The sequence below is a fragment of the Carcharhinus amblyrhynchos genome, chromosome 10 (assembly GCF_965287045.1).
Source record: "Carcharhinus amblyrhynchos chromosome 10, sCarAmb.v2.hapA, whole genome shotgun sequence".
Taxonomy (NCBI): domain Eukaryota; kingdom Metazoa; phylum Chordata; class Chondrichthyes; order Carcharhiniformes; family Carcharhinidae; genus Carcharhinus; species Carcharhinus amblyrhynchos.
In genome coordinates this window covers 2,856,333-2,883,469 of record NC_137333.1, presented here as the reverse complement: position 1 = coordinate 2,883,469, position 27,137 = coordinate 2,856,333, and the positions used below count along the sequence as shown (strand labels likewise).

The window sequence follows — 27,137 nt, the reverse complement described above, 5'->3', positions numbered from 1 at the left end:
CCAGAAAATGAAGTATTCCCTCCCCAAATCTATTCAAAGTTAATTTATTAGTCACAAGTAAGTCTTACATTAACACTGCAATGAAGTTACTGTGAAATGCCCCTAGTCGCCACACGCCAATGCCTGTTCAGGTCAATGCACCTAACCAGCATATCCTTCAGAATGTGGGAGGAAACCGGAGCACCCGGAGGAAACCCACGCAGACATGGGGAGAGCGTGCAGACTCCACATGGACAGTGACCCAAACTGGGAATCGAACCTGGGTCCCTGGTGTTGAGGCAGCAATGCTAACCACTGTGTCACCGTGCCACCCCAACACTCATTTATTTATTAGTGTCAAAAGTAGGCTTACATTAACACTGCAGTGAATTTACTGTGAAAATCCCCTAGTTGTCACCCTCTGGTGCCTATTTGGTTACACTGAGGGAGAATTTAACATGGCCAATGCACCTAACCAGCACGCCTTTCAGATTGTGGGAGGAAACTGGAGCATCTGGAAGAAACCCATGCAGACATGGGGAGAACATGCAAACTCTGCACTGACAGTGACCCAAGCCAGGAATCGAACCAGGATCCCTGACGCTGTGAGGCAGCAGTGCTAACCACTGTGCCATCGTTGTTTGTAGCTACGTAGGCAATGTAGGATTCAGAATTAATACATCTACTAAAAGTATGTACTTAATACAATGAACCTGTTACATTTTAGGCCAACCTTAATCTGGCCTCCTTGAATTACTTGATAGATACCACAGGGCAATTGTTCCAAAATGCTACAACACACAATGCTCTTCCTTTTAAGTCCAAGGCAAGAGAAAAATCACTAAACATCAATTGTTATAAAGTCATTTTTCAACCAGTGACTATCAAAATGTTGGGTGGGATTCTCCAACTGCACTCAACACAAAACCAGAGAATCCCACCTGAGGTCAATGTACCTTTGCCTGGTCCACCCCCCTCCCACCTGCTATGATTCCAGTGGCAGGTGGTAAGGGAGAACTCCTCCCATTATCTGCTCAAAATAAAGAAAAGAGGAGGAATTGGGAAACCAACACAAACAAGTCAAAGGTGTTGCTATGTTTTGATGGCAAGATAATTATTGACCAATATTAAGAAGCTTGAGTATTGCTGAAAAAAAAGAGACATGTCAAAGCTTTTTGTCTTGCACTCATCAGGACACAAATACTGGTATAAGGGGAAAACAACAATTTAGACAACAAGAGAAGAGAGAGCTTGATTGGTTGGCAAGTGGACTTGGATTAGTAGATACATCGCCATGAAGAAGTTATTTTTTTCCCTTCTATGTCTCAATTATTTCACCCTGTCCATTCCAGATGTCCTATACCCAGATGGATAATGTCATCTACTGGGATTCTGTCATTGCTATCTATTAGAAAATGTATGACAACCTTCCTGGTTGACCTGCCCTCTCTGCCTATGGGAAGGTGTGGGGTCTACAGCAGTGGCCCTGGGCATGACGTGGTTGAAATGATAATTTGCTTGCTTATATTCCTAACACAGCTGAGACATAACTTTTTTGGAAAGACTGGCTAAAGGATAATCAAGAAACTGGTGAAGTGCATTGGAAAGGAATGCCAGGGTAAACTAGCAAAATATATTAGAATCTGATTGCAAGAGCTTTTAATAGGGGGAGCCGATGGCCTAGTGGTATTAGCGCTAGACTATTAATCAATGTTCCATGAATGAATGAATGAAAAAGAGGCAATTGGCAAAATTAAATGCAGGCACTTTAGAGAGGCAGAGAAATGAAAAAATTATAACGGCAAACAGAGAAATCCATGGAAACTAACCAAATGTTCTGTGTCCATCTAGAGTCACCAAGCTCCCCAATAATTCAATAAAATTAATTAATTAATATTAGGAAAGAAAAAGGACTGAAAAATTGATGTGGCTAAAAGCAAACAAATCCCCCAGCCTTAATGGCCCACCGTCCTAGTGCTGGCTGTAAAAACATTTGGTGTATTGGTTGTGCTCATTGAGAACACTCTAGGTTCTAGAACAGATCCCAGTGGATAGTGAGGTTGCAACTGCAACCATGTTATTCAGCGCAGGAGCAAGAGAGAGAACAGGGGTGCATGGTCCACTCAACCTAACTTTAACAGCGGTGACAATGTTAGGATCTATTCTTCAGGATGCGCGAACAGGACATTTAGAATAAGACCAGACAGAATCAACGTGGTTTTACGAAAGGGAAACTGTGCTTGACAAATCTATTTTTTGCTGGCGGGGGAACCAGTGGATGTGGTGTATTTAGATTTGGAGAAGGCACACACTGAGATGCCACACAAGAGGCTATTACATCGAATTAGCATTCATGAGGTTTGAGGATAAAGGTATTACATGGATTGAGGATTGGTTAATGAGTAGGAATAAACAGCTAGGCGGGGTGCAAACTACCAGAGTCCCACAGTATCTGTGTGAGGGCCTCAACTATTTATAACTCACTTCAATAACTTAGATTAAACATAATATATCCAGTTGACTGACAATATGAAGTTGGAGGGGGGGGAATGTAAACTGTGAGGAGGACACAAAGAGGTACAAATGGCTTGAGCGAGTGTGCAAAAAAAGGAAGATAAATGGAGGACAACGTGGGGAAATGTGAAATGATCTATTTCCTAGCAAGAATAGATGAGCAGAATTCTTTTTAAAAGGTGAGAGAATATTAAATGTTGGAATTCTGGAGGATCTTTGAAGAAAAATCCCAATCAGTCAACCTGCAGCTATGGCAAGGAAGGTCAAGGATATATTTGCCTTTATTGGAGGGGTGGGGGGTGTTACAGTAAAGATTCTGCAGTTGATGAGACCGCGATAGGGTGAGGTGAAGCCAGATCGGAAATCAGACATAGCTCTTGGGGCTAAAGGAATCATGGGATTGGGGGTTTGGGGGGGTGCGGGGGTTTGGGGTGGCGTTGAGATCAAGATAATGAATTGGATGATCAGCCATGATCAAAGTGAATGGTGGGGCAGGCTCGAAGGGCCAAATGGCCTACCCCCTCTTCTATTTTCTATGCACGCTTGACTCACGAGGATCATCAACAGCAGCACAGACCAGTTGGGCCGAATGGCCTGTTTCTGTGCTGTCGAATTCCATGCAAATTTCCCAAAGGACTCTCGCAAACAGATGCCGGAGAGATACTTCAAAACCAAGGCTCTGTTCTCATTAGCCTTGTCGGAAGATTTGGTTCCCTTCAGCTGCGAAGGGAAATTCCGTATTTGCAAATTCACAAGTGTGGCTGCTGTTCCTTTGGGTTCTGGCCAGAGGATTTGAGAAAGCGGAGGAGGAAAAGCAACACCCACTTTCGCCTCAGACGCCAAATCTTTGACAGATTTACAGTTCGGTACCATTCTGTACTCAACACTCAGTCACTGCTTCTCAGAGAGGTCAGGGGTTACCATCCAGTGCCAGAATCCAACAGGGTAAGAGCTTCAACCTATCACCCAGGAGAAAAACCAGCAATATTCTTTATAGAAACTGCCTGGCTTTCATTTCCAGCAGATTCTAGAACATACACTGTCCATTTTTATTTAGTGCGGCAAAGTGGCTCGAGGCGCTTTCAAGAAGCAATGAACAAGTCATGTTGGGTTGGATTTTCCAGCTGCATTCATCCCAAGACTGGAAAATCCCAGGGTCAATGGACCTTTGCCCACTACGAATCCCGTGGCGGACAGGATGGGAAAATTCCGCACTTCTGTCTTTTTTCAAATTCGTTTATGGGATGTGGGCATCGCTGGCTGGGCCAGCATTTATTGCCCATCCCTCACTGTCTCCCATTTCAGAGGGCATTTAAGAGTCAATTGCATTGCTGTGGCTCTGGAGTCACATGTAGGCCAGACCAGGTAAGGATGGCAGATTTCCTTCCCTAAAGGACATCAGCGAACCAGTTGGGTTTTTATGACAATTGACAATGGTTGAGGACTCTGGGTCTGTACTCGTTGAAGTTTAGAAGGATGAGGGGGATTTCATTGAAACTTACAGGATACTGAGAAGCCTGGATAGAGTGGACGTAGAAAAGATGTTTCCACTCGTAGGAAAAACTAGAACCAGAGGGCACAACCTCAGGCTAAAGGGACGATCCTTTAAAACAGAGATGAGGAGGAATTTCTTCAGCCAGAGAGTGGTGAATCTATGGAACTCTTTGCCACAGAAGGTTGTGGAGGCCAGGTCATTAAGTGTCTTTAAGACGGAGATAGATAGGTTCTTGATTAATAAGGGGGTCAGGGGTTATGGGGAAAAGGCAGGAGAATGGGGATGGAAAAGAAAATCAGCCATGATTGAATGGCAGAGCAGACTCAATGGGCTGAGTGGCCTAATTCTGCTCCTATGTCTTATCGGTTCATGGTCATCAGTAGATTCTTAATTCCCAGTTTTTATTGCATTGAAATGTCACTATCTGTCACGGTGGGATACAAACCTGGATCCCCATATCATTACCCTGGGTCTCTGGCATACTGGTCCAGTGACAATACCATTACGCCATTGCCTCCCCGATTATTAAACGTTGGCAGTGGCTCAGTGGGTTGCACTCTTGCCTCCGAGTCGCAACGTCCTGGGTTCAAATCCCACTCCGGCGTCTGAGCACAAAAATCAGGGTCAACACCCCAGTGTGGTACTGAGGGAGTGCTGCACTGGCAGAGATGCCAGAGCGATGTTTATACGCTAAATGGATTAACTAGCTACAACCCCGTTGCTGTGTGTGGGAGTTGTCTGCCACATTTCCATCGTTGCATCAGTTGCTGGCTGTAAAGCACTTTAACATATCCGGTCACTGTGAAAGGCGCTACATAAATGCACACCATTCTTTTCTTTCTAAAATTTAACGCCCTGTCGCATAAGCAGTCATTTGGAGACATGACCCCTTTGAAGAGGTGGCTACTAAGCAGCAGCTTAAAGTGGGGAGGGGAGCTGTACACAGAGAGTAGGGACTGAATTCCAGAGCTCAGGGTTAAGGCATCCTGAGCCACGGCCACCAACGGCAGGAAGATTCAAATCAGAAATAGTCGAGAGGCCAAAGTGGGTGGAGTGCAGAGATCTCGGAGGGTGGTGGGGCTGGAGGAGGTCACACAGTCAGGTAAGAGTGAGGCCACAGAGGGAACACAAGGGCCTTTGTAACCAGCCGACACCACTTTCCGAGAGAGAGAATTTCCAGAGATACTCTGAGAGAAAACAATCCTCATCCAGAGGCTCAATAACATCATGAAACAATTCACGGTTGGAAAGGATGCGGCAAAGTCTTCGGCGTAAATGACCAAATTTCCCACAGCCGTCACTCAGAATTTTGACTCGATCCCATTCGGAGAACGAAGAGAGTATCCTGAAAACCATTTTCTTCTTTCCCTGAAACAGTAACTTCCAGCAAGCGGGATTCGGAAAGCTGGGACGAGTGACGCACACACTTGGTGACCTGATCCATTACCAATGCTGCTGTTTAACTGAACTGATTCTGATCAACAACCTGGAGGGGTTTTTTTCTACACACCCTGGGGCTAAGCAGCGGACGTCAGTATTTACGTTAGAACCCTACAAACACGATGGCACAGTGTTTGGCACTGCTGTCTCACAGAGCCAGGGACACAGGTTCGATTCCCGGTTTGGGTCACTGTCTGTGTGGAGTCTGCACATTCTCCCTGTGTCTGCATGAGTTTCCTCCGGGTGCTCCATTTTCCTCCCACAGTCCGAAAGGCTGCATTGGCCGTGCTAAATTCTCCCTCGGTGTACCCGAACAGGTGCCACAGTGTGGCAGCTAGGGGACTTTCACAATAACTTTATTGCAGTGTTAATGTACGACTACTTGTGACTGATAAATAAACTTAAATCAACTTAACTAACTCCATTCCAGCTACCTTTGTCCCCTTAACCAAATTAAATTGCAACGTGACGTCTGTAGCAGAGGAAAAGGATTATTCCTTCAATATTCCTTTGTCACTATGTGTGCTGTCATCACAAAGCACACCAGGGGAGATTATCACTGGGTATCCGTGTGGACGTGATGGTCTGGTGCTATTATCGTTAGACTATTAATCCAGAAACTCAGCTAATGTTCTGAGGTCCCGGGTTCGAATCCCACCACGGCAGATGATGGAATTTAAATATCTGGAATTAAGAATTTACTGATGACCGTGAAACCATTGTCAATTGTCCGAAAAACCCATCCAGTTAACTAATGACCCTTAGGGAAGGAAATCTGCTGTCCTTACCCTGTCTGGCCTACATGTGATTCCAGAGCCACACAGCAATGTGGTTGACTCTCAACTGCCCTCCTAGGGTAACTAGGGATGGGCAATAAATGCTGGCCCAGCCAGCGACACCCATGTCCCACGAATGAATAAAATAAATTCTGATAAAAACATAAATGTTCAAAAAAGAACGGTGTCCAACAACATTCGCTCTGAGCTATGGGGCTGTGCAGGAAGCCAAGAGTCCATGCAGGGCACACAACGTGTGCCTGCGGCTGGACAATAACCTGTGTGGGTCGCGCACTTTAAAGGAAATCTTCTGCACTTTTGAAAGTAAAGATGTTCAGCATTTCATACAGGAAGAAATTACCTATGATTCTGCAGCAGAGAGCTGGAAGATATCACCCTACTGTTCACCATTCAGACTACCCCAACATGCTCCATGCCCACCTCCCACTCTCTGTAAAGATTAGCTCATCGACTGACCCCCCCCCCCCAATCCCATTTCATCAGGGTAGCTGTGCCTTCAATTGCACAGATCTTAAACCCCCTATTCCCTCCTCCCCACCAGAAAGATTCTAACGTTTAAGCTCTAATGATTTTAAATTCTTAAAGTTCAAACTTCTAAAATTTTAAAGTTTTTAGAAGTTTATTTATTATTGTCACAAATCGGCGTACATTAACACTGCAATGAAGTTACTGTGAAAATCCCCTAGTCGCCACACTCTAACACCTGTTCAGGTACACCGAGGGGGAATTTAGCACGGCCAATGCACCCTAGCCAGCACGTTGTTCGGACTGTGGGAAGAAACCGGAATACTGGAGGAAACCCACGCAGACATGGGGAGAATGTGCAGACTCTGGACAGACAGTGACCCAAGCCGGGAATTGAACCTGGATCCCTGGTGCTATGAGAGAGCAGTGCTAACCACTGTGCCACTCCTTAGTACAGAAGAGAAGATATACACAAGAGTTTGAGACACTCCCTTATCACAGATAACATTTTAAAAACGTTCAGAGCTTGATAACTGTTTTGGGGGGTGGGGGGGCACGGTGACGCAGTGATGAGCAAGGCTGCCTCACAGCACCAAGGACCCGGGTTCCATTCTGGCTTTGGGCAACTGTGTAGATTTTGCACGTTCTCCAAGTGGGTTTCCTCTGGGTGCTCCGGTTTCCTCCCACACTCCAAAGGTGTGCGAATTGGGTGGATTGGCCATGCTAAATTTCACCTTAGCATCAAGAGGACTTGCAGGATAAATACATGGAGTTATGGGGATAGGGCCTAGATGGGATAGTTTCAGTGCAGGCTTGATGGGCCGAATGGCCTCCTTCTGCACTGTAGGGATTCTATGACTCCAGCACAAGGCAGACATCCCCAGCGTGTGTCAGACAGACAATGCCATGTTTATTTTTAGAACCAAGTTCAGCGATCTTGGTAATTGCTGGCAAGGTGCAAAAACAATTTCACTCCAGGGATTACTATTCAAACATAATTTCCAACTCCCTGAGCACTCATTAACAACCAACCTTCCAGCTCAATGATCCCGATAAGATGAACAAACTGGGGGGTAAAACAAAAATCCTAACTCCTCCCACAAGGAATGTAGCGTGGAATTAGCAAAACTGGGCTGTGTTAGGCAGATACTGGCAGCCCAGCCTGGTTCAAAAGCTGGGCCTGAACAGTCAAACTGTCTTGGTTTTTAATAGCTGTCCAAGATTGACTGACGCACAACTTGGAGAGATTTGGGGACGGGGCAACTGAACATTAAATACAGAGTCTGTGGACAGCTTTTGTTTTCCTCTTTCGACATTCTAAGTTTATCAGTGTCACAAGTTGGCTTACATTAACACTGTGATGAAGTTACTGTGAAAATTCCCAAACCACCACACTCCTGTTCGGGCACACTGGAGGGAGAACTTAGCATGGCCAGCACGTCTTTCGGACAGTGGGAGGAAACTGCAGCACCCAGAGAAAACCCACGCAGACACGGGGAGAATGTGCAGACTCTGCACACACAGCAACCCAAGGCCAGGAATCAAACACAGGTCCCTGACACTGAGAGGCAGCAGTGCCAACCACTCTGTCACCCTGCCACCCCACCAGTAACTCTTACTAGACAGAAATAGAATGAGTAAATGAACATTTTGCAAGAGATAAGTGAAAGATTTCATCCTTTTATTCCAGAAAGTCGAGAAAGGTTAAGATTAAAAATTAACCTCCGTACAATAGATACCAGGACAGCTCCTGGTATTGGAGCTTCCAACACACAATGATACTGTAGTATTCCTGCATGCTGCACACTGCCTGGGACTGGTTACATGAAGTGTAATCTGGCTGGTTAGAAAATAGTGAGTTTTCTTTGTCAGAAAATGGGTGTCGAAGAATGACAGGTACATCACATGCCAGCGAAAGATCTGAAGGCTCCAAGGTGTGGGATGGCAGCAGAGTGGTTAGCACTGCTGCCTCACAGCACCAGGGACCCAGGTTCAATTCCAGACTTGGGTCACTCCATGTGGAGTTTGCACATTCTCCCCAAGTCTGCATGGGTTTCCTCTGTGTGCTCCAGTTTCCTCCCACATTCCAAAGATGTGCTGGTTCGGTGGATTAAGGCAGGGGTGGGTCTGAGTAAGATGCTCAGTTGGAGAGTCGGTGTAGACTCGATGGGCCGAATGGCTCCTTCTGCACTGTAGGGATTCTCTGATTCTATGAACACTGCTCCCAGTACCCCCGGTGTTCCTTCTTAAAGCAAAGGAGAAATCTGCAAGGTTATGGTGAAATAGCAAATGGGTAGTGGGAGCAATTGGATAGCTCTTTCAAAGAACAGGCAGGGGCATGATGGGCCAAATGGCCTCCTTCGCTGCTGTATGATTCACCAGGATGAGGCAAATATTCCAACTGCGTGTGGAAGCTGAACGAATGGGCGATGAAGCAATCTTGTTTTGATCCTGATTAATTTGTATTCGCTTCTCTTTTGGAACAGAGCTCAGTAAGTTCCAACACAGCACGCCAGCACCTTCCAACAACTTCTAACACTTCATCTCCAATCATTCTCATTTCAATTTTAAGACAACACTACATTGGGGAAACACGCAAACGGGTAGAGTATACATCCTCCAGGGATACAGGAGGTTGCCGTGAGTCCTGTTACGCTCACCTGTTCATGCATGATGTTCGACAGCTCACGAACCATTTCCCGATAGTTTGCCTTCATTTCCTCTTGATATTCAACCTGATCTTCCTTGATCAAACGCTCGTTTACAATCAAGGCTTGTCCACAAACCTCAACAAATTGCCTGTGAACACAGAAAGCAACTGTTAACGCACAATGGTCTGCAGTTAAGGCAGATACCAAGCCGGCCTCTATTGTAGAGGGATTGGAGTATAAAGAATGAGGATGACTTGCTACATCTGGAGCGTAGGAGGCTGAGGGGTGACCTTATAGAGGTCTACAAAATAATGAGGGACACAGATCAGCTAGATAGTCAATATCTTTTCCCAAAGGTAGGGGAGTCTAAAACTAGACGGTATAGGTTTAAGGTGAGAGGGGAGAGATACAAAAGAGTCTGGGGGGGACAATTTTGTCACACAGAGGGTGGTGAGTGTCTGGAACAAGCTGCCAGAGGTAGTAATATAGGTGGGTACAATTTTTTCTTTTAAAAAGCAGTCAGACAGTTACATGGGTAAGATGGGTGTAGAGGGATATGGGCCAAACACGGGCAATTGGGACTGGCTTCGGGGTTTGAAGAAAGGGGCAGCATGGACAAGTTGGGCCAAAGAGCCTGTTTGCATGCTGTAAACCTCTGTGACTCGAACTGCAGGACAGGAGAGATTCCATCTTGAGTAGTGTGTGCAGCTTGAGTCAAAATATTTAAGGAAGGATACACTGCATTGGAAGCAGTACAGTGAAGACTCACAAGGCTGGGGGTGGGGTTGTCCTTTAACCCCCCCTATAAGATTGGACTTTCTCCCCGTGTCTGTGTGGGTTTCCTCCAGGTGCTCTGGTTACCTCCCACAGTCCAGAGATGTGCGGGTTAGGTTGACTGGCCAAGCTAAACTGACTGTAGTGACAAGAGAGATTAGCAGGGTAAATGTGTGGGGTTACGGGGATAGGGCCTGGGTGGGATGTGGTCAGTACAGGCTCGATGGGCCAAATGGCCTCCTTCTGTAGTGTAGGGATTCTACGAGTGAGGGGCTGAGTAAATTGGCCCGTACAGGCTGAGGATTAGATGAATTAGGGGTGATCTTGTTGTTAGGGTGGACAACTGAGAGGCTGTCCTTGCTGGCTGAGAAATCTAGAACGTGGGGGACACAGTCTCAGGATCAGGAGCTGGTCAGTCTGACTGAGAGGTCTTCACACCAAGGGTTGTGAATCTTTAGAACTCTCCCCTAGGGGGCTGTGGCTGTTTCATTGTGGAATATATTTAGGGATGGGACAGACAGATATTGGAACTCAAGGGTTTTCTTTTTAATTTTTGTTCCATGCAAAAAAAAAATACAAATTGGATCCAATTCATGGCCCAAGATCCAAGCTGACAGGATGAGATATTGCACCCCCTCCCAGGTTTTATCTAACACTTCATCTTTGAGAAAAGGCCCAGGCTTTTAAAAATTGCATCAAATAAAGTCTTAGTCTAATCTCATTGGTTACCCTGGGTCTTTACTCTACCCCAGCCTGGGCAAACCACCATTGCCGCTGTCAGCACATCCCCAGTACAACGGGCTAGCCACAGTGACCCACTGAATTATGCTTTCACCCCCGCCAGGCGTTAATATCTAATAGATTCAGTCGAGGAACGGTAATATCCAGTAGTTTAGGGTTAACAATAATGAGAACGGGTGCTGGGTACGGATGAGTTACTGTACTCAGGTGGAGTTTAGAGTGGAGAGGTAAATTCTGTGGCGTGCGATTAACAGCATCCGAATCTCGGTGACTTCATCACAACCACAGAATCCCCACAGTGCAGAAAGAGGCCATTCGGCCCATTGAGTCTGCACTGACAACAATCCCATCCAGGCCTTATCCCCGCAAACCCATATACGTACCCTGCTAATCTCCCTGACATGAAGGGGCAATTTAGCATGGCCAATCAACCTAGCCCGCACGTCTTTGGACAATGGGAGGAAACCTGAGCACCCGGAGGAAACCCACGGAGAGAACGTGCAAACTCCACACAGACAGTGACCCAAGCCTGGAACTGAACCCGGGTCCCTGGCGCCGTGAGGCAGCAACGCTAACCACTGTGCTGCCCAAACTTGGGGATTACACTGACAGAGGGATACGGGAAAGTGGAGTTGAGGTACAAGATTAACCCTGATTTTAATGGCAGTTTACTACTGCTCCTAACTCTGAAAATAACCTCTTGTCCACTTCTGTTGTAACAGCTGAGGAACGGCAGTATTACCTAAACACTCCCTTCAGTTGTTTCAATTTGTTGTCCGGGTACTTTTTCACATTAGCTTCTTCAAGGAACGCTCGGGCATACGCTAACGGACCCGCATTTACCTACAGGAACAAGCAAAGAATATTGGTCATTATTTAGTGACTGCAATAACTATGTAAACAGTCACATGATCAGTTTCAAAAACGCACAGCTTACAAAAATATCAAAAAGGAGCAGTAGGCCATTCAGCCCCTCAAGCCTAGTCCGCCATTTAATATCATACCCAACCTTATAATAACCTCAAATCTGCATCAGTCTGACCCCCACAAAACCCATCACCCCCTTGCTTACCAAGGATCTACTGACATCTGTTGTCAAAGTATTCAAAGATTCCGCTTCCATCACTTTTTCAGGAACAGGGCTCCAAACACTCATCTGTGTTTCAAATTGTTGACCCCTCATTTTAAACACTGGCCCCTAGTTCTAGGTTCTCCCACCAAAGGGGACCTCCTCCTCACATCTGTCAAGATTATAGAATCATACAGTGGAATTCTCTGGCCACACTTGTCTAAAAGCTGGAAATTCCCGCTTGACCGTCAACGGACCTTCACATTGTCCGCCACCCGCCCACTTCAATTCCAGTCGCCTCCGGAGTCGCAGAATTCCGGCCACAGAATCCCTACAGTCCAAGAGGAGGCCATTTGGCCCATCACGTCAGCACTCACTCTCTGACAGAGCATCTCATCCAGGTCCCATCTCTGTAACCCCACATATTTACCCCACTAATCCTCCTAACCCTGGGACGAGAGGGGGCAGTTCAGCATGGCCCCAGGGATTAGCGAGGTAAATATGTGGGGTTCCGGGGGGGGGGGGGGGGGGGGGTAGGAGCTAGGTGGGACGCCCTGTCGGAGAGTCAGTACATACTTGATGGGTCGGATGGCCTCTTTTCAGTATTGTAGAGGATTCCGTGGGCGGAATCTTCCTGTCCCACCCCCCCCACGGGAACTGCGGCAGGCGGAAAACGGGACACTCAAGAGTTCCACTGAACTCAGGCGGGATTTTCCCAACGAAACGAGTAAACGGTTGAGTAACACCAAATATCCCACTTGCTCCCCACGGCGGGAATGCTATCCTGGCACACCGACGGAGAATCGAAGGCGGGAGGATCACCTGCACGATGACGCTGCCCTGGAGTTTCAGCTGCAGCTTGATCATATCGACATCAGCGGAGGAACACAAAGCTTGCAGCTCCGTCACCTTGTTTCCCATTTCGTCAATCGCCACCTCGATCGGGTTCAGGTCAACGTGTTGCTGGTACATGACAGGAATGCGCTTCTTCACGTAGGGAAAGCAGTGCGTCGCTAACAAAGACCAAACATCGTTTCCGTTAGAAACAGGGACTGAATGAGGATGATAAACATAAGAACATAAGAAATAGGAGCAGGAGTAGGCCATCTAGCCCTTCGAGCCTGCCCCGCCATTCAATAAGATCATGGCTGATCTGTTGTGGCTCAGTTCCACTTTCCCGCCCTCTCCCCATAACCCTTAATCCCCTCTCTTATCAAGAACCCATCAACCCGCTTCTTAAAAATATTTAGCGAGGCAGCCTCCACCACTTCAACGGGCAGAGAATTCCAGAGATTCACCACCCTTTGAGTGAAGAAGTTCCTCCTCAACTCCGTTCTAAACCGCCCCCCTTTATCTTGAGGCTGTGCCCCCTAGTCCTACTGTCTTTTTTGAGCGGGAAGAGTCTCTCCACCTCTATCCTATCCATCCCATTCATCATCTTATACGTCTCAATGAGATCTCCCCTCATTCTTCTAAACTCTAATGATAGAGCATTTCACTTCAGTTTGTGGACAGGCTATCTCCCACGAAGAGGTGTCAAGCGCAGTTACACCGGGGGCGCAACCTTCCAGTGCCCCACCGCCGCTGCCAGAGAAATTGGCACTCAGCCAAAATTCCGCTCACTGCAGCGGGACTGGAGAATCCCAGTCACGGGTGAGATCGGAGAATTAGGGCTGAGGAGTTATTCTTTGGTGGGAGGCGGGCGTGGTTGGAAATCCAGCATTTGTTGCCCATCCCTAACTGCCCTTGAACTGAGTGTCTCGCGTGGCCATTTCAGAGGGCGGTTAAGAGTCAACCACATTGCTGAGGCTCTGGAGTCACATGTAGGCCAGACCGAGTAAGGACGGCAGATTTCCTTCCCGAAAGGAACCAGATGGGTTTTTCCGATAATCAACACTGGTTTCACGGTCACCGTTACCGAGACTTGTTTTCAATTCCAGGTTTTATTAACTGAATTGGAATTCCACCAGTCACTGGGATTGGAATCCCCAGAACATCAGCCTGGGCCTCTGTATTACCAGTGTGGTGACAATTACCACTACACCATTTCTCTGTGATCACCTTCAACATTAATTGCTTTCACATATATCGCACCTTTAACACGCGGTTGGCTCTCAACTACCCTCTGAAATGGCCGAGCAAGCTATTCAGGAGTCTGTGTTTCAAGAAAGAACCACCTTCTCAAGAACAACGAGGGATGGGCAATAAATGATGCCTTGCGACACCCGTGTCCCGCGAATGAATGAAAAAAAAAACCACGTTCCACAATGAAAGAAGATAATAGGATCGATGGCTAAACACTTACTGAAAGAGTTGGGCTTTGAAGACATTTTAAAGGAGTGGGAACAGGGAGAGAGGCAGAAAGGTTTATACTTCCTCAGGAGACTAAGGAAATTTGTCTGCTACAGCTCTCACCCTGGAGTTGGCTGGTCGTGTAGCCAGAATACCTGACACTCACATATCAAAGTGAATCCTCTCAGGAGGGGTCGAGTCTGGGTGTGCTCTCCCTTCGATCAAAGGAAGCGCCACTAGAACATTCTGGGGCTCCATTCAAGAGTTTTAATCTCCAAACTCCAGCTCTGGGAGAAGGTCTCCCAGGATTATAGTCCCCGTCGCAAGCCAGTGACCGAGTGGTATTATCACTAGACTATTAATCCAGAAACTCAGCTAATGTTCTTGGGACCCGGGTTTGAATCCTGCCATGGCAACTGGTGGAATTTGAATTCAAGAAAAAATATTTGGAATTAGGAATCTACTGGTGACCATGAAACCATTGGTGATTGTCAGGAAAAACCCATCTGGTTCACTAATGTCCTTTAGCGAAGGAAACCTGATGCTCTTAACTGATCTGGCTCCAGAGCCACAGTGATGTGGTTGACTCTCAACTGCTCTCCAAGGGCAAGTAGGGATGGGCAATAAATGCTGGCCCAGCCAGCGACACCCATGTCCCACGAATGAATAAATAAAATGCACAAAAAAAGTGCAGTCTCCTTCAAAAGCAAGGCAAAGAAAGAAATGCAAGCAGAGGAAATCCCAATCCAGCAACTCATCCAAGACTCGATCTTGTGTTAGCCTGTCCTGTTCATCGCAAACTCCTCTACACACAGCCACCTACATATCCCATGGAATCCCACCAAACATCCCAGATAATAAACATGGTCATCTTCATCTCAAAGGCAGAGCAAGGAAAGACCACACCCATCAGGTTAAATCCAGGAAGAAGGATTCCTGTCTAAGATCTGGGCGATGCCACAATAGAACAAGAACAGTACAGCACAGGAACGAGCCCTTCGGCCCTCCAAGGCTGCACTGATCACATTGTCCTATCTAGGCCAAAAATGCACACAATATTCATAAGGAGTGACATTTCCCAGTGAGTACTCCCTGGTGCTGAAGACATCAGATGGAGAAAGTTCTGAAAAACAGGCAAGTTACTAGTTGAACTTGAGGAAAGTATTGCACATCGGATGGGAGTTATTTGCAACGTGATCGAGCGTTCAGGGCACATGAATTTTATGATGCTTTCTTCTGAACCTCTTGTGCGACCTTGCTTTGTGAATTGTTAACTCAATGAACTCCATATCACGAAATCGGTTTCAGTAACTGACTACTTGTGATCAACAACACAAGAATTAGCCCAAAGGGACTAAAGGTCTGAGAGAAAAGGAGGCTAAAGGTTGGTCAACAAATTTCTTCCCTGTCACCCATTTCAATAACATTGGAAATAAACCATTCACCACCTCGATTCCAGCATTGTGACTAGATTATAGAACTAGGTTTCATCAATGGAATTGAAGTTCCCCAATAGCTGTATTGGGATTTGAACCCACGTCCTTAAAGGATTATTCTAAGCCTTTAGATTATTCATTCCGTGGCAATGATCTTTATTTGTCTCCACTGGCACCCGTCTTGTCTGACTTGTACTGGGCATTTTATTCTACTCCACCTTTTGTAAACTTTCGTAAATGGGTAGCATGATATCCCAGTGGTTAGCACTGCTGCCTCACAGTGCCAGGGATTTAGGTTCAATTCCAGCCTTGGGTCACTGTTTGTGTGGAGTTTGCACATTCTCCTTTGTCTGCGTGGGTTTCCTCCCAGACTGCAAAGATGTGCGGGGGTTAGGTTAACTGGCCGTGCTAAATTGACTCTAGTGTCAGGGAATTAGCAGGGTAAAGATGCAGAGTTATGGGTTAAGGCCTGAGTGGGATTGTGGTCGGTGCAGACTCAATGGGCTGAATGGCTTCCTTCTGCACTGTAGGATTCAATGATTCTATAAACATTCTCACCTGCCACTACTCAATTTCCATTAACTCCATCCCAGTTTCCCATCTGGAATACATTCCAACTAGACCTTATTTTTATTTGATATCCTATCCAATATTATGACCTCTCTACTACAAGATTAATATGCCTAATAACATCCAATATAGCCCAGTCATGGCCTTGTTTAAGAGTTGAATTCCCACATCTTTTTCAATTTCCTCCTTTAGCCTGTACTCGAGACTATTTTAAAAAGCGATACATGACCAAAGGCATACTAGCTTGGGATTTCCCTTCTTGCTCTGCAGAAACATGCCTGGTTTGTACCAAACTACTTCCACCTTAAGGGTTATTCATGATTTTTTAACCAAGTGGCTTCCAATCCCACGCACGAGGATCTAGTCTCAAAATAAAATCACAACTAGGCTCTCTTCCGGTTGAGTATTTTCACCCTTGATATTTCCTGTTTTGTTTTGATTTGATTTATTATTGTCACATGTATTGGTATACAGCGAAAATAATTATTTCCTGTGCGCTATACAGACAAGGCATACCGTTCATAGACAAGGAACGGAGAACGTGTAGAATGTAGTGTTACAGTGATAGCTAGGGTGCAGAGAAAGATCAACTTTCGCAAGGTAAGTCCATTCAAAAGTTTGATGGCAGCAGGGAAGAAGCTAATCTTGAGTTGGTTGGGAAATTTATTCCGATGATCAAAAAGGATAGTAGGAGGAGAGGTAATAAGCTGTGGATAACGAAGGAGGTGAAGGAAAGTGTTAAACTAAAAGCGGAGGAATTTAGAGTAGCTAAGAGTAGTGGGCGAGAAGAGGATTGGGAGAGGTTTAAATGTCAACAAAGATTGACAAAGAAGTTGATAAGGAAGAGTAGGAGAAACTATGAAGCTGGGCTAGCGCTTAATATAAAAAAGGATAGCAAGAGTTTTTATAAATATATAAAAAGGAAGAGGCTGGCTAGGGTGAATGTTGGTCCTTTAGAGGATGAGAAAGGGGACCTAGTGGTAGGGGATGGGGATATGGCTAAGGTATTGAATAACTTTTTTGTTTCTGTCTTCACGGAGGAGGACGTGAATAATTTGCCGGGTGTTAGCGATGGAAAGGTGGTAGGACTGGAGGGTCTTAATGACATTACTGTTACTAGAAAGGCGGTGCTCGACAGACTGGAGGGGCTGATTGTGGACAAGTCCCCAGGACCGGATGGAATGCATCCGAGGGTTCTGAAAGAAATGGCGGAGGTGATAGTGGATGCCTTGGTGGTTATTTTCCAAACGTCGCTGGATTCCGGGGAAGTGCCGGATGATTGGAAAACGGCTAATGTTACGCCGTTGTTTAAGAAGGGTGCCAGGCAAAAGGCGGGGAATTATAGGCCGGTTAGTTTAACGTCTGTGGTAGGTAAAATGTTAGAATCTGTCATTAAGGAGGAAATTGCGAGGCATCTTGAAGGGAATTGCTTGATAGAGCAGACGCAGCACGGTTTCATTAAAGGGAAGTCGTGTCTGACAAATTTACTGGAGTTCTATGAGGATGTGTCTAGGGCGGTGGATAGAGGAGAGCCGGTAGATGTGGTCTTTCTAGATTTTCAGAAGGCGTTTGACAAAGTGCCTCACAAGAGGTTATTGCAGAAGGTCGAGGGACATGGAGTTGGGGGTAGGGTGTTAGCGTGGATAGAGGATTGGTTGTCAAATAGGAGGCAGAGAGTGGGGGTCAACGGGTGCTATTCAGATTGGCGGATGGTGACTAGTGGAGTGCCCCAGGGGTCGGTGCTGGGGCCTCAGCTATTTACCATTTATATAGATGATCTGGAGGAGGGAACCGAGTGTAGAGTGTCGAAATTTGCTGATGACACCAAGATTGGGGGAACGGCAAATTGTGCGGAGGGTGTGGAGAGTCTGCAGAAGGATCTAGATAGGCTGGGCGAATGGGCCAGGAAATGGCAAATGGAATTTAATGTTGGCAAGTGTGAGGTGGTCCACTTTGGTAGGAAGAATGGTAGGAAGGACTATTACTTACGGGGCGAAAAACTGCAGCAGGCGACGGTGCAGAGGGACCTCGGGGTCCTTGTGCATGAGTCGCAAAAACCCAGCTTGCAGGTGCAGCAGGTGGTCAGGAAGGCGAATGGGATGCTGGCCTTCATAGCGAAGGGGATTGAATATAAAAGTAGGGAGGTCTTGCTGCAGCTGTATAGGGCATTGGTGAGGCTGCAACTGGAGTACTGTGTGCATTTTTGGGCGCCGCACCTGCGCAAAGATATTTTGGCCTTGGAGGGAGTGCAGAGGAGGTTTACTAGGCTGATACCGGAGTTGAGGGGGTTGAGCTATGAGGAGAGGCTGAATAAACTGGGCTTGTACTCGTTAGAGTTTAGAAGAATGAGGGGAGATCTCATTGAGACGTATAAGATGATGAATGGGATGGATAGGATAGAGGTGGAGAGACTCTTCCCGCTCAGAAAGGACAGTAGGACTAGGGGGCACAGCCTCAAGATAAAAGGGGGGCGGTTTAGAACGGAGTTGAGGAGGAACTTCTTCACTCAAAGGATGGTGAATCTCTGGAATTCTCTGCCCGTTGAAGTGGTGGAGGCTGCCTCGCTAAATATTTTTAAGACGCGGGTTGATGGGTTTTTGATAAGAGAGGGGATTAAGGGTTATGGGGAGAGGGCGGGAATGTGGAACTGAGCAGCGACAGATCAGCCATGATCTTATTGAATGGCGGGGCAGGCTCGAAGGGCTGGATGGCCTACTCCTGCTCCTATTTCTTATGTTCTTATGTTGGTACACGACCAGGGAAGAAGGTGGAAGAGAGAATGTCCGGGATGTGGACATTTAATTATACTGGTTGCTTTTCTGAGGCAGCGGGAAGTGTAAACAGAGCCAATGGATGGGAGGCTGGTTTGCGAGATGGACTGGACAACATTCATGGCCCTTTTTCCTTTGATATGATCATTACCAGATGATCTCCCACTGATCTTGACCCCAAATGCCTTATTCATTCTGAACAGCTTGATCCAGTATCACTTTCTTCATTAGGCAAGAAACAGATAGGGTGACACGGTGACACAGTGGTCAGCACTGCTGCCTCACAGTTCCAGGGACCCGGGTTCAATTCCCAGCCTTGGGTGACTGTCTGTGTGCAGTTTGCACATTCTCCCTGTGTCTGCGTGGGTTTCCTCCGGGTGCTCTGCTTTCCTCCATACTCCAAAACTGTGTGGGTTTGGTGGATTGGCCATGATAAAGTGCCCCTTCCTGTCAGAGGGGGATTAATAGGGTAAATACCTGGGGTTATGGGGATAGGGCCTGGGGAGGATTGTTGTCAGGTTTGATGGACCGAATGGCCTCCTTCTGGACTGTAGGGACTCTATGGTTCTATTACGTGATCACAATGCCACCATCTCCCCTTAAATGGGGATTGAAGAGATGGGACTAAGAGGTTGGTAGATATCAGAGTGATAGAATGGGTAAAGTGGATGAGATAATGGAGGAATTGGAAAATCAAGAATGTTAATTTAATCATAAAATCCCGACAGTGCAGAAGGAGGCCATTTGGCCCAACAGGTCTGCACTGACTACTATCCCTGTAAGCCCACACTTTTACCCCTGCTAATCCCCCAAACACTAAGGGGCAATTTAACATAGCCAATCCACCTAACCTGGAGTGTGGGAGGAAACCGGAGCCCTGGAGGAAACCCGCACAGACATGGGGAGAATGTGCAAACTCCACACAGACAGTGACCCGAGCCAGAATTGAACCCAGGTCCCTGGTGCTGTGAGACAGCAGTGCTAATTTTATTTATTACTCACAAGTAGGCTTACATTCACACTGTAATGAAGTTACTGTAGGAGGAAACAGTAGCACAGTGGTTAGCACTGCTGCTTCATAGCTCTAGGGACCTGGGTTCGATTCCTGGCTCGGGTCAATGGCTCTGTGGAATTTGCACATTCTCCTCGTTCTGCGTGGGTTTCCTCCGGTTGCTCCGGCTTCCTCCCACAGTCCAAAGATGTGCGGATTAGGTTAATTGGCCATGCTAAAAATTTCCCCTTAGAGTCCTGAGATGTGTAGGTTAGAGGAATTAGCGAGTAAATATGTAGGGATATGGGGGTAGGGCCTGGGAGGGAGTACGGTTGGTGCAGACTTGATGGGCTGAATGGCCTCTTTCTGCACTGTAGGGTTTCTATGATTCTATACTGTGAAAATCCCCTAGTCGCCACACTCTGGTGCCCGTTCAGGTACACTGGGGGAGAATTTAGCATGGCCAATCCACCTAACCAGCATACCTTTGGATTGGGAGGGGAAACCACAGGAAACCCACAGAGACACTGGGAGAATGTGCAAACTCCACACAGACAGTAACCCAAGCCAGGAATCGAACTGGGTCCCTGGCGCTAATAATTAACGCTAATATCAATTTAGTATTAATTTAGTGGAGCCAATGTAGAATAATCACAGCATTGAGATGGTGGAACTTTGCATTACGCAATCTGAAGGCAGTCAGGTTATAGTTTACAAAGCATGGAGATGAGACACAGACAGGACTTTGGATTAATCAAATCTAGACGTGAGCAGCACATGCAATCAGTGAATTATGACAGTAAGTGGAAACTGATACACACACAAAATAATTAGATTTAACTTTAATAAAGTGACTATTAAATAGAGTGAAGATTTTTTTTTAAACAGGGAGTCATCAAATTATGTTTACGTGAGGTTTGTGTGGAAGGTAAAGCCAAGATCGCCAACTGGCACCCTTCCATAGCAACACCAGACTTGGACTATGGAAAGCCTTCTTTAATTACCCAACCGCAACGCGTGATTGGGAAAGGTTGTTTGGTGCACACATTATCTTCTTCCTACATTGCAAACGTGAACACTTCAAAAATACTGCACCGACTGGAAAGTCCTTTCGGGCATCCTGAGGTTACAAAAGGCGCTACGTAAACGCAATTCTCACTTCTCATGACCCTAGGCTTTAACTTGATATCTGCGCTCAGTAAGGAACAGTCTCTTGGAGTTATTTTTATCATTCCGGGGAAGTGGGTGTCACTGGCGAGGTCAACATTTACTGCCTGTCCCTGATTGCCGTCAAGATTAAACAAATTGCAAATATATTTTCTGATTCCCTCCCAATTCCCCAGTAATTAATACTGATTCCTTCAGACAGACTTTCCAGGTTTATCACATCATAGTCAGTGTGAGGGTGACTGCACTCGACACCAGGGGAGCAGTTAACAGAGGGCGGCATCGAGGGGCCCCAGCAAAGCTGCAGTCAATAGGATTCGGGGAAAAACCTATCCACTGGTTGGAGTCGCACCTGGCGCAAAGGAAGGTGTTTGCGATGGATGGAGGTCAGTTATCTCAGTCCCAGGACATCACTGTAGGAGCCCCTCAGGGTAGTGCCCTAGGCTCACCCATCTTCAGCTGCTTCATCAGTGACCTTCCCTCCATCGTCAGGTCAGAGATGGGGATGTTCGCTAACGACTGCACGATGTGCAACCTGGTGAAGGAGCAAGGCTCCAAAAGCTTGTGGTTCCAAATAAACCTGGTGGACTGTAACCTGATGTCGTGAGACTTCTTACTGTGCCCACCCCCAGTCCAAAACTGACACTTTCACCTCATGCACAATGTTTAGAATCATTCATGACTCTTCAGATGCTGAAGCAGTGCCTGTCCCAATGCAGCAAGACCTGGATAATATCCTGGGCTTAGGCTGACAAATGCCATGGAAAATTTGTGCCACACAAGTGCTAGGCAATCCAACAAGAGAGGATCTAACCATTGCTGCTTGACATTCAAAGACATTAACGTGACTGAATTCCCCCACTATCAATATCCTGGGAGAGGAGGGGGGTACCATTAACCAGAAACTCAATTGGACTAGCCATCTCACTACTGTGGCTACAGAGCAGGTCACAGGCTGGAAATCCTGTGGAGAGTAACTTCCCAAAGCCCGTTCACCATCTTCAAGACCCAAGTCAGGAGTGCGGTGGAATACTCTCCACTTGCCTGGATGGGTGCAGCTCCAATAACACTCAAGAAGCTCAACACAATCCAGGACAAAGCAGCCCGTTCGATTGGCATCATATCGACAAACATCCACTCCCTCCACCACCAACAAGTAACAGCAGTGAGTGCCACGTACAAAATGCAATGCAGGAAATCACCAACGTTCCTTCGACTGCACCTTCCAAACACCATAACTGTCACCTTTTAGAAGGTGAAGGGTGGCATGGGAGCACCACTAACTGAGGGTTCTCCTACCACCAACTCTCCTACAAACCACACACCATCCTGATTTGGAAATATACTACTGTTCCTTCACTGTCGCCCGATTAAAATCCTGGAACTCCCTCCCTGACAGCACTGTGGATGTACCTACTTCTCACAGACCGCAGCGGTTCAAAATGATGGCTCACCATCACCTACTCAAGGGCAATTAGGGACGGGCAATAAATACTGGTGTAGCCAGGGAAGCCCACATACCTCTAACAAATAAAAACAAATCAATCTTCATAATTCTCAGATAGAAGCAGAATATTGCAGATGCTGGAATCTGAAACAAAAGCTACTGGAGAAAACAAGAGGTCTGTGGAGAGAGAACAGAGCCAACGTTACGAGTCTAGATGACCCTTCGTCAGATCAAATCGGCAGCGTGAAGGGGGCTCCTCGGACAATTGAGTGTCTGGTCTGGGACATCACACAGGAGAGGGATTATGGTGTGAAGGTGCGTGCCCCCCCTCCCCGTGCCCTCTCACACTCTCTCTATTTCTCATGGCAATCTCAAAACAGTGAATTAATTAAGTCCACGAACCTGTCTCCCTCAGCAGCTCCTGGCGTTCACGGTTCTGCTGGAGGTCTTTTCACCCAACTTGTCACAACTGGTGTAAATTACTCCCACCAGGGACCCGGAAAATGGAATGGGTGGCAAAGAATTGTACACAAACCCAATCGGGGGCTAACTGGTTATTTCAAAATGGTGGGTGGGCATCACATTTCACCCTCCATCGTATTGTCACAGAAGAAGATGGCCAAAAAACTTGGATTTTATTGTGCTCATATTGTGTCTACTGTGTAGACAGAGTACAGGAAAGAGATAGAGAATCTGGTGAACTGGTGCAACGACAATAACCTCTCCCTCAATATCAACAAAACAAAGGAGATAGTCATCGACTTCTGGAAACGTAGTGGAGGGCACGTCCCTGTCTACATCAACGAGGACAAAGTAGAAATGGTCGAGAACTTCAAGTTTTTCGGTGTTCAGATCAACAACAACCTGTCCTAGTCCCCCCATGCCAACACTATAGTTAAGAAAGCCCCGCCAACGCCTCTACTTTCTCAGAAGACTAAGGAAATTTGGCATGTCAGCTACAACTCTCACCAACCTCTACAGACACATCATAGAAAGCATTCTTTCTGGTTGTATCACAGCTTGGTATGGGCTCCTGCTCTGCCCAAGACCACAATAAACTACAAAGGGTTGTGAACAGAGCCCAGTCCATCACTCAAACCAGCCTCCAATCCACTGACTCTGCTTTTCCAAGGCAGTGGGAAGTGTAGACAGTCAGCATAATTAAGGACCCCACACACCCTGGACACACTCTCTTCCACCAGGAAAAAGATACAGAAGTCTGAGGACACATACTAACCAACTCAAGAACAGCTTTTTCTCTGTTGCCATTAGACTTCTGAATGGGCCTACTTCACACTATGTTGATCTTTCTCTACACCCTAGCTATAAAAATAATGTGACATTCTGCACTCTCTCCTTTCCTTCTCTATGAATGGTATACTTTGTCTATATAGTGTGCCAGAAACAATACTTTTCACTGTATTCCAATACATGTGACAATATAAATCAAATCAAATCAAATCAAATCAAGGAAGAGAGAGGGGTGGAGAGGTTTAGGAAGGAAATTCCAGAGCCTGGGGCCCAGGGTAACTGAAGGGACGTCTACCCAATGATGAAGCAGGAGATAAAACTGAGAATGTTCGGGAAACCAGGATTGGGGGAGGGTAGTGATCTTGGAGTGTTATTGGTTGGAGGAGATGACAGAGATAGGGAGGAGTGAAGTGATGCAGGGATTGGAAAGCATTGCTGGATGAGCAACAATGTAGATCAGCAAGCACAGGGGTGATGAAGCAACACTCTGGAGATTTGGTTTTGCGGTTGGATAAAGTGATGAGAAATAACACTTACTCGTTAGAATTGTTCTCCTCTTGCACTGCTGCTCAACTCCTCCTTGCTTCTTTCCCGAGATGGTGAACGGCATCTCGAATACAAACCGCTGGATATTGTGACTTTTCTCAAAATCTGTCTTCCTGTCCACCAGCTCCTTCTCGTCGAGATAAGGAGTCACGTACGTCACTTGGATGTAGGCATATTTTGAGTCCAAGTCTTTTGGATTGACCTTTTCAAACAGAATATAACCTCACTTGAGTAAATATCATCTGCGGTGTTGATGTCAAGGGCAAGTTAACATTTTGACAGAGGTACACAACACAATTTAAAGAAAGGGTGCAAGACACATTGGAATCAACAAAGGCACCACCATACAGTGAGGAAATCTTTAGAAATACTTTAAAGGTTTTGTAATATTAATCAGAAATGTGAATGTAGGAGTTACTATGTTGTTTTTATGACCTTAAACAATAGACAGTGCCAGATGAACATTTTGTAAGCCTCATATCTTCCAGAAATGTTGAAATTTTGGAACCTCCCTGAAGGACACCAGCTGAGTTCCTTAAAGGAAGGAATGAATCACAGGAGCAACAGGTTCCAGAAGATAAGGGAGAGCTTAGAGAAAGCAGACATTCTCAGACACTGCTCTCCTCACCTTCCCATCATCGTAGATCATCCTCACGTTCTCAGAGCCAAACTTGTCCGAGTAAAGTTTCAGGAGGCGCTGGGAAATCTCAGACAGCTGGGTCAGCTTAGGCTCTTTGTAAATGTATTCCTTGCCGTCCTCATCTTCAAAGAACCCCTGTCAAAAGCCACACTAAATAAATTGGGTTGACGTGCAAAAAACAAAACAAATCTCTTGAAGCCAATGGGTTGGTTGGGTGATGGACCAAAGTCAACTCAAAAGCTTGAAAACGACAGACAAAAAAGAAAGCAAACAAAAGATTCTCCAAATTTCCCCAAGTGCACCATTAATGCCAACTGGTTTGGGATAAATTTTGAAGGGAATAGCTGTGAAGATCACAGCGATTCTCATCTCCAGGATTCAATCGGCCCAATGTCACATCGTCCAGGTAATTTTTGTTTTTTTTTTAAACGAACACCATTTTCTAGTTCCTTTGGGGAGAAGAATCTAGGTCTCATTTTTCTTTTCAGTGACAACACGATGAGGTCTCAGTGCCAGTTTTACACAACAACCGCTGGTCCTGCTTTTCAGGTTAGTATGAGGTCAGATCACCAGACTGATAAAGCTTGGACGGAAGGGGACTGACACACAGAATTAATCACAGGTCCTCCTCCGCAACCAAATTAATTGAAAATTCACAGAAAAGGGTTAGATTTTAAAATAACATATGGATTATGAAAACCGAGTCACTTCTTGTCTTCTGCGTAACTGCAGTGGTAGCCTTCCCTGACGGCAAAGATTTTGTAGAATCCCTACAGTGCAGAAAGAGGCCATTCGGCCCATCGAGGCCTGCACCGACCACAATCCCACCGAGGCCCCATCCTCATAGCCCCACATATTTATCCTGCTCATCCCCTTGATTCTAAGAGGCGATTTAGCATTGCCAATCCACCTAACCCGCACATCTTTGAGATAAGTTTTTCCCATTTCTGTTAAGCGAAGGATCAGCTATTAAAGTTTTGGTCCGTAATTTCTCCAGAGTGGCCATCCCTCGCGGAGTGACTGCCGCTCCGGACAGACTTACCCTCGTTGAATCTCCAAAACCCCGTGGTCCTCACTCAGGCTGGGTGCCCCCCCCCCACTGCTCCAGCACGAGCTACCGTAAAGGGGATGTTTAAAAGGACAATTTAAAGGGAGGAGGTAAGCTTCACAGATTAAGCTGATCAGACAGGGAGAGGGCGAGGGGGTTGGGGTAACGGAGTTTGTGCTGGCAGGGGGGGGGGGTGGAAATGGGCAAGTCAGATTAGACTGGGAGAGAGTTGGCTGTGTTAATTGGGGTGGGGGGGGGGGGTGGCGTGGTACAGACAGTGTCAGGTTGGGCTGGTGGGGAGGGGGAGGTGGTGAAGGGGTGGGGTCAGAATGGAATGAGGGGCTCAGGAGTGATGGTCAGACTAGGAAAGGAAGGGGCTCGGGTCAGGGTTTGGTTGGGGGGGGGGGGGGTGGGGTTGGTTTGGGTTGGAATGGGGAGAGGGGGCCCCGCTCAGGGTTGGGGATTCGGGTCAGACTGGGAAAGGAGGGGGCTTGTGTTGGGGGTGAGGCCACTCTGGGGAATCCCAGAGCTGCGGGGGTGGGTGGGGAGGCGCTCAGTTTAGATGTTTAAGTAGTTACTCTGGAATGAAGAAGTGTTTTTTCTTCTCCTAATTGTTTCAGAGTAACTATCTAGGTAAACCAGACAGAACCGTCAACGATAGTGATTTAAATCACTGCTATCGGACGGTTCGCATCACAGGGCAATTATCCAGGGGAAGTTAGTGCTTCTGAACAATTACTGGATAAACATTTATGTGGGAACTTCCAAGTGAGATTCCCTATCGCATTGCACTGGAATATCCCCCAATGTGACCCTAGGGAACCAAGAAGTTATGGGTCATTATGTTCTGTCCAATAATGGATATCTTAATGGCACTTTTTTTAAAACGATGATTGTTTCTTGGATGTAAGTGTTGCTTCTCCAAGCGACAAGCCAGGCTTTTCTTAATGTGCTGCTGGCTGCCTTAATGCTCTCAATACCTCAGTAACAGTGGCCCTCAAAAGCAGTCCACGTTGTGTGACTCAGGTTTTGTCTATACTCAGGTCACTATCT

At 46.6% G+C, this 27,137-nt stretch overlaps 1 protein-coding gene across 3 annotated transcripts in view; it reads right to left on the bottom strand.

The window, feature by feature from the left end:
* LOC145349516 (dedicator of cytokinesis protein 9-like) overlaps positions 1-27,137 on the bottom strand; it is a 305,922-nt gene that overhangs the window by 2,046 nt on the left and 276,739 nt on the right. For all 3 annotated transcript variants that reach the window (XM_080198064.1, XM_080198065.1, XM_080198063.1), the window contains exons 48-52: positions 25,025-25,171; positions 24,388-24,598; positions 12,748-12,938; positions 11,599-11,699; positions 9,351-9,489 (exon numbers count right to left, since the gene is read on the bottom strand). In XM_080198064.1, coding sequence (XP_080054190.1) covers positions 9,351-9,489; positions 11,599-11,699; positions 12,748-12,938; positions 24,388-24,598; positions 25,025-25,171 — 789 coding nt within the window. The remainder of the gene's footprint in view (positions 1-9,350; positions 9,490-11,598; positions 11,700-12,747; positions 12,939-24,387; positions 24,599-25,024; positions 25,172-27,137) is intronic.